Raw genomic sequence first — 8,275 nt, 5'->3', positions numbered from 1 at the left:
TTCAGTTCCAACAGGCTGACTCTTAATGTGAACAAAACAAGTTACATTCAACTAGCAAAAAGTGTGTGGTGTACAAAATCGTCAATGTATATTGATCTTGTCTTAAATAGCAAAAAGCCTTGCAACAAAACTCTCCCAGAGACTCAGTTAGGCAGGTTTTGGTCTGAGAATCATTTCAAAAGTATGCTCCTCAGAATGTGCTACATTGGCTTTGTTTGGTTACTTGCAGCTTAAGAAATAGTTTCTTGGGGTAAAACTTATGGTCAATTAAATGAAAACTTTACATTACCAGTACTCAAAGGGCTATTCAAATCTTGACATATAACTTTACAAGGGCATACTGCAAACCTCTACTTAAAAAGCTGTGTATGCTTAAACTAACCTCCCTGTACATGCACAATGTTGATGACAAGAGCTTAATTTCGAGAACTGCAATTTAATAGCAATAACCATAGTTATAACACCCAAACTCCCTCCATGTGGCTCCCTCCATGTAAAGTGAGAAGGAACGACTTGCATACAAAGATATATGAGCCACATTGACAATATGAGTTATAATATACTGCAAAGAAACATAAAGAAAATGGAGAAGGAAACAGCCTTCAGAGCAGAGATAAAAACACTTCTTGTTGAGAAATGTTTCTATGATGTATGTGATTCTGTTAGCTTACAGAAATACTAGGCTATCGTTTATTGTTTAGTACATTCTAATCTGTTCACAGATGTACTATCAATACCTGTGAGTCTCTTCATAAATAATGTTTCTGCTGATGGTGTCCTGTTTTCTCTGTTTCAGATGTATTTTAATACATCATCTCACTGAAAGAAATCAGTTGCAGATATACTTATGATGCATATAATGTTAGCAGGTGCTGGGAAGTAATATTTTCAGAAGTGTACTGCTATGTGTTCGTTTGCTTATATTTTTCAGAAGTGTAATACAACAAAGTTTCATGTTTCAATAGAATAATAATTTTGTGTGGCTCAATGGCCTGGTGAAAGCCTTTCAATTGGATACTGTTTGGCAGCTTGTGTGTCCCTAAGCTATCCTAGCAATACTACTGGCATAAGGGGACACAGTTTAATATGGAATCCAAACCACTTGTGATTACACTGATTATATGCCTTGTGCATAATTTAAGCTACTTATAGACAAGGTACATGTGGCTAAGGCTGTGTTAACGCACTGGACTCGCATTCAGGAGAAGTAGGGTTCAGGCCCCCAACCAGCCTTCTTTATTTGGGTTGTCCATGGTTTCCCCAAGTCGCTGAAGTGGTTCCATTTAAAAGGCCATGCCAACTTCCTGCCCAACCTCGCCTGATCTGATCCTGGGTTGTATTTGTTTAATATATGTATATATTATTTATATACCTGTGCGAAATGGTCAAGGGAGAAATAAACAAAGAAAAATAATAAATGCAGATGTGCTGCCCAGATGAGTTACACTTCATAAAAGTGTAACTACAAACTTACCTTTGAAAAATGATGGAAAAAGTTTATTAAAGAAAAATTTCCTCAAATCATAAATTTAGCGCCAGTACTCACCCATGCCGAAGGCCAGTTGGGTACCCATCCATATGCACAATAGCTAAATTGTAAGCTGCATGAGGATGCTCTTGTGCAACAGCTTCTTTCAGCCAATGTATCGCTAACGTAACATTTCTACGAACGCCGCTTCCTGTTTTGGAGGAAGTATTTGTTCATTATAAGCTAAAAGGTTTAATATTTCTCAAATAAATAATGTGAAATTTGTTTACCAGTCAAATATTTCTGTGCTAAAACGCTCTGTGCTTCTGCATATCCAGTATAAGCGAAAAATCTTGCAACATAGAAATGTGCAGTCTCAGTGTGGTAGTACTCGAAATAAACAGCTGCGCATGTAACAACAATGGCTAAAATCTGGAGAGAAGAAATTTGAATGTTATCAGGCCAATCTTAGATCCTTTCGTTCAGTATTCGTCCAAAAAGATTAGACGTACATGTATGGTAACTATAAGAGGCGAATCAGCTTGCGAGTCATAAGGTTCCTCCTGCTGCATCGTTATTTTACCGAGTTTTCCCTAGTACCTTCATGAATATCTCGGGTTCACAATTAGCCTACAATAGTTAAGAAACATCATTACTATAAACCACCATAAATTAAACAAGTTAATTAAAATGCAAAGGAATAGTATAAGCTTTCGGCGCCGAGGCCTGATTCTATTGTTGGTCGAGGCAAGAAAACAGCTGAAAACGAGAGCTCACAAAGTTTGTGCAGTGAGCTGTCAAGTAACTCCTTTGCTCGATTCTCTTGATCACTGGCGTTGTCTCAGCCTAACCAAAGATATTATGTGAATTTGAAAACCAACACAGTGGGAAAGACCGGCGATTTGTAAACAACGAAATAAGATGCCTGTCTTCTACAGCATTAATAAATGAAATTGAAGTTCTGTGCTAAAGTTGCATTATAGGTAGGAAATCTTCCACGTCTGAAGCGCAAATATCCAGAAAATGATTGTGTATTGGGATTGATAGTGCAAGTACAAACAGGGTATTAGTAGTAGTTGCGTTGCGGTACAAGTAATTAGTATATATCCGAATTTAGCAACAGTTTTGCACCTGTATGTACACATAGGGAAACAAGATTCGAATCTAGCCCTTGGAGATATTAACACAGCAGAAAAATTTCAATAAGTAGGCCCTGTGCTAAAATGTGTTTTTAGATTTCATGATTCAGAATATGATACCCAAATTTTTCGCATTTCACTCGTCCCACATGATTAACTGTGGCCCTTTCCAGTCTCCCTGTAATTTGCATGACTGCTTTCGTGCTGATAACTCCATGCAACCCAATGTACAACTGTGATTCAGATGATGGTATTATGTCATATTTTCATGTTAACTGCATAAACAGGAAACCATTAATGAGGCAATAGATGAACATACAGAATGCAAACGTAAAATACCACAGATGGGGAAAAAATTATCATTATACAGGATCAGATGATGTGACATTCCTTCTCCCCACCTTCACCCCTATGTCCACCAAGCCTCCATTTTCTCAAGTTAAAATTGGAGAAAATATCATCATAGTATAAATATTCTCGTTGTTTCATTATAGTTCATACGGCAGGTTTGATTTCATAACTTGAAAACCAGTACCTTGAGGATATGCTGTATACTTTACTATAGTGGGCATTCAAGCTATTATCAATTTAATCAGTTGGCACAATTTCAATGCAGTTAACAGGTGCATCTGTCACAGTTACTTTAGTCTGCATTACTCATTGATAGTTTAAAATTGTGGAAGCTACCGGTAGTTTGTAATGAAATTTCACTTATGGCAGCTTTTACAGAGCTGTTTTGTAAGACATTGTCACAGTTGTAACCATAAATATTTTTTCTACTACTAACAAGGGTCTAAGAATGTCAGGAAGTACTGAGGTCAAAGAAATATGTGAAAAAGGAGATGATGTTGAAGAAAAGGACAAATGTACTATAGTGAGAGGAAATGTTGGCCTTACTGAGGATATTCCAGAAAAGGCTAAAAGTGCTGTCTTAGTAGAAAGTGCCCCACTGCCCGAAGGGACACCGATAGTTCAGGGTAATGTATTTATTCATTAATACAAGTCTTGTCAAAAATAAATTTGTAATTAGCAATAGACATAATTACCTTATTTAAAAACCCCTGATTTTCTGTTAGCTATATAACTTGGTTGTGATACTTTGATCAAAGACAGTAGTAGTAATTGTTATAATAATAATAATTAGAATGAACACAGATGCGTAAAATAGTACTTCACTAGGCACTAATCTCGCTTTAAAATCAACCAATGGAGTAAAATATTAATCCAAATTACGGTGTCACACGGCATTTTACACAAACTTAGAGATTTGTATCAGGCAAAAGGAATCAGTTAATATTTAGGAAATGTCTTATATGCAAAGGATTAGTGCTCAAATCTTCTTATTGCTTACCCCGCATTAGACCATTTGTACCAGATGACATCAAAACAATAGTGAAACATCACAGGCAAAACAGTAAAACCTAAATGTAAAATAAAGGTAATATTTCATTGCGAGTGACAGTAATGTATTATTTCCAATAAGCAAGTGAAACAGTGGAGCATGGACTTTTGAATATAAGTCAAAATTTGCAGACAAAATTATCTAGCTGATCCTTGATGACATTCTTGAAGGTAAACAAAAAAACTGCTATTGTTTTCGTCTGAAGCTGAAAGCTGGCAACAATGCTGCCAGCTATCAGTGATCTCTTTTTCACTGACTCCACAGCAGTATTATTTCTGTTGATGTAAACTAGCAAGAGAGATGTGCCTGGAAAATTCCAAAGCATTGGATGGTGGGTAGAGATTAACTGAAATGTTCACTATTCTTCACCAACCCTCAACCAGTCACCTTCTGACTTAATCTTAGACCTTGGGCTATATTACAGATCTGTCTTTCACTGCAACCTGTATTTCAAAAACTAATATAGATGCGAAATAAGTATTGTCATTTTTCTGTTCTCTTTCTGTTCGTGCACATTTGTTGTTGAACACCACACTATTGTTACATTACGGGACAAACGTGAATGTAGCATTGGAAGGTTGAAGTTTCATGTTCTCCCCTTTTCATCACTGTTCACTTACTTTAATCTTGTCGTTTTTATGTGGCAGTTTGTATGAATTAATAAGTAGCAAGGATAACATTGAAGACAATAGGGTAACTAAGATCATAAAAATGATTAATTCGAATATTCGTTGGTCCAAACAAAAATGTGGATAGTTGACGATTTCAACTGATTGATGAGAAATACTCAGTCTCTTGTGTGACTAAGTATTTTTGTCTTAAATGAGTTAACAAGAATTTTAAGGAACAGAATTTGAGCAGAAATTGTGCATAAGATTCAAAATTTTAAAAAGCATGTATTTGGAGACAAATAAGTTTAAACACTAAAACCTTTTTTCTGAGTTATCATTCCTTTTTATACCATACTAAGTGTAATACTTTCAGTTTTTCAATATTTTGATGAAACATCTGTGTGTTCTTTCTTTTATTTAATTTGTGTCTAAATAAATTCTGTGGTTTGTTTCCAATTGATGTTAAGGGATTACATAATTAGTCATTTAAACTTCAGGTAACACACAATATAAAAGGAGCATAGTTTTTAAATTTGCAGTTGTCCACTTATAAAAAGCATAATTTTGAACCTATGACATGCTGATATGTTTTTCAGGAAATGCTTGATTTTGTAGATGAATAACTGGAATGTAAGAAAGATTAGGGGGAGGGGAAACATTACCCAGCAAACTTAACATCCTGTTAAGCACACCACCCCACTCTTGATTCATACCCTGCTCTCTTGGAATGTTGTACTATAATTACAGAAACTCCACTTGAGTTACTATTGAAACTGGAAGGAGAAATCTATATTAATCTTTCTTTTATGTGCAAATTTTGACTTTGTTATTTTTGCATATAAATGAAAAGAGCAAGTATCATCTGATAATTTGTTTCAGGATATGATTTTAACAAAGGAGTTAATTATCATGCCCTGCTGGAGACATTCCGATTTAGTGGATTTCAAGCCACTAATTTTGGTTTAGCTGTAGAAGAAATAAAGAGAATGGTAAGATTTTGGAAAACAGTTAATTAAGATAAAGTTGAATGCTATATATTTACACTACCTTACTATTGAAATTTTCATAGATAACTTGTCGGAGGCAGCCACTTTCTGAAGAATTGCAGGACAAATTGGAAGAAGATGAATTCATAAAAAGGAAAACTAATTGCACAATTTTTTTTGGCTACACATCAAACATGATATCTGCTGGTGTTCGGGACACTATTCGCTTTCTGGTCCAGCATAATTTGGTGAGATAACATAATTAACATTGTATACAATTACATGGGTATTTCCTTTAGGTATCTTGGGCACTACTATCAGTTATCTCTATAGTCTCCATATATTATGCTTTGTTCTACATATTTCACATGTAAGTTGTCTATATTGAAAAATTATCATTATTTTCTTCATTTATGTGTCATATGAAGATGATGCTAGTTGTGGTGACAATGATGCTGGCAGTGGTGGTAATTGTATTTACAAGTGCATAGGACAGGAATTTGGAACAAGCGATATTAATCTGGTCCTGGCAGAGCTATGTGTGGTGTTCATTGACATGTAGGAATTGAACTGGGGGATAGAGGTAGAACAGAGGAATAATGTGGAAAGGAGGATTTAAGTGTCAGATGTGTGAGGTGGGGATAGGTGTAACTGTTGCCAGGAGAACTGCAGGGTCAGAGGGTATGAGGCAAGGTAATTCCCATATGTGTAATTCATTGAAGCTATTATGGGGTGGGAGGAGGAGGGGCAGCCACGTGGCAGGATTTGTGAAGCGTGCTGTACTCAGTACGTGTTCTGCCATTGGGTGACTGACACAGCTCTTGGCCACAGTTTGGTAGTGGCAGTTCATTGGATGGACAGGTGATTGATGGTCATATTTTACTCATATTCTATACTGGACATTATATTGTATCTCATTATTATAGTTAATTGTTTTTTCACTGATACGAATATTTAGGTGTAGCCAAGGCAGGCTTTTTTTTTACACTAACAGGGTTCAGAAACCTGATTTCCAGTTCCTGTTTTTTTTTCCCCCTCCCCAATCACAAGCTTATCTGCCATATTGTCAAGTTGATATTGACATTAACCATTAATCAGCATGACGGGGTTTAGATTAGATTACATTAGTTTTTCGTTCCATAGATCCATGCTGAGGAGATCCTCGTGGATGTGGAACATGTCAATTTTTTTTAAGCTGAGATTACAATACTAATAGTATGAATATATACAATACATCATTTGTTTCTATTAAAAAATTTGTCAATGGAGTAGGAGGAGTTGGCCACTAGTAAGTCTTTCAGGCTCCTTTTAAACTGATCTTTATTTGTAACTAAATTTTTTATGTTTACTGGCAAATTATTGAAGATTTGTGTTCCTGAGTAGTGGACCCCTTTTTGAACTAAAGTAAGTGCTTTTAAGTCCTTGTGCAGATCATTTTTGTTCCTGGTATTGTATGTATGAACTGAGCTGTTTGTTGGAAAAAGAGATATATTATTTAGGACAAATTTCATTAGTGAGTAAATATACTGAGAGGCAGTAGTTAGTATACCCAGTTCTTTGAAGAGGTTTCTACAGGACGTCCGTGAATTTACTCCACAAATAATACGTATTACACGCTTTTGGACTCTGAAAACTTTTGTTTGACTTGAAGAGTTACCCCAAAATATTATACCATATGACATTATGGAATGAAAGTAGGCAAAGTATGCAAGCTTCTTCATTTTTATGTCGCCTATGTCTGCTAACACTCGAATTGCAAATACAGATTTGTTAAGGCGTTTCTGCAGTTCTCTGGTGTGATCTTCCCAACTGAATTTATTATCAAGTTGTAATCCCAGGAATTTAAGACTGTCAACCTCTTCTATCTGCTCTTCTTCGTATTTTATGCATATGCTGGGTGGAAACCTCTTACAGGTTCTGAATTGCATATAGTGAGTCTTTTCGAAGTTTAATGTCAGTGAGTTGGCTTTAAACCATTTATTAATATCCATGAAAATATCATTAGCAGATCTTTCTAGAACGACACTTGACATACTATTCTTGACATACATCTAGAACTACACTTGACATGCAGTGGTATGTCCAACATCGTGGTTGGAATTGGGCCAAAACTATGTACTTGGATTATACTTATTAACACATGATTCTCCGTACCAACATGTGGGAAAAAACAAGGAAAGTCTTGCCTTACCAGAAACATATTGAAATATGTCAGTTACTGGATGTGGAGTGATGTTCTCGGTGTCACTGCAGTCAGTGCTACAACACTTCTGCATATCTTCACAGCAGTTTTTCCAGCCTAAATTTTTTTTACTGAAATAGCAAATTGATGTGTGTCACTTTTTGATGGTGCAGTAAGTCCTGTGACAGAGAACAATGCCAATCCACATAAATCTATCCACATTGCTGAAACACAACAGTGTGGACATCATGCAAATTACGTGAACAGCCTGTTTGCCAACCCTGATTCACAAATAGCATGCAAAGAACATATTCAGATGTGCCCCAAAAGATGATGTAACCAGCACAGAAGCCTCAAAATCTGCTGAAGATTTGGAACTAAACAGTTTTTGAACAGTCTCAAGGAAACTATCCCAAACAGCTGTGGACTGTGTGCCTTGTCCATTATAAACAGAAACCTTACTGACTTGTAGAAATTTAATGTGACA

At 35.9% G+C, this 8,275-nt stretch overlaps 1 protein-coding gene across 1 annotated transcript in view; it reads left to right on the top strand.

The window, feature by feature from the left end:
• Positions 1–2,307: 2,307 nt before the first annotated feature.
• LOC126259935 (probable deoxyhypusine synthase) overlaps positions 2,308–8,275 on the top strand; it is a 66,562-nt gene continuing 60,594 nt past the window's right edge. The window contains exons 1-4 of the mRNA XM_049957030.1: positions 2,308–2,451; positions 3,398–3,584; positions 5,500–5,609; positions 5,690–5,854. Coding sequence (XP_049812987.1) covers positions 3,407–3,584; positions 5,500–5,609; positions 5,690–5,854 — 453 coding nt within the window. The 5' untranslated portion in view covers positions 2,308–2,451; positions 3,398–3,406. The remainder of the gene's footprint in view (positions 2,452–3,397; positions 3,585–5,499; positions 5,610–5,689; positions 5,855–8,275) is intronic.

The sequence above is a fragment of the Schistocerca nitens genome, chromosome 5, assembly GCF_023898315.1.
Source record: "Schistocerca nitens isolate TAMUIC-IGC-003100 chromosome 5, iqSchNite1.1, whole genome shotgun sequence".
In the NCBI taxonomy this organism is placed as follows: domain Eukaryota; kingdom Metazoa; phylum Arthropoda; class Insecta; order Orthoptera; family Acrididae; genus Schistocerca; species Schistocerca nitens.
Note: the sequence above shows the minus strand (reverse complement) of the source record. Positions and strands in the feature narration are given on the sequence as shown.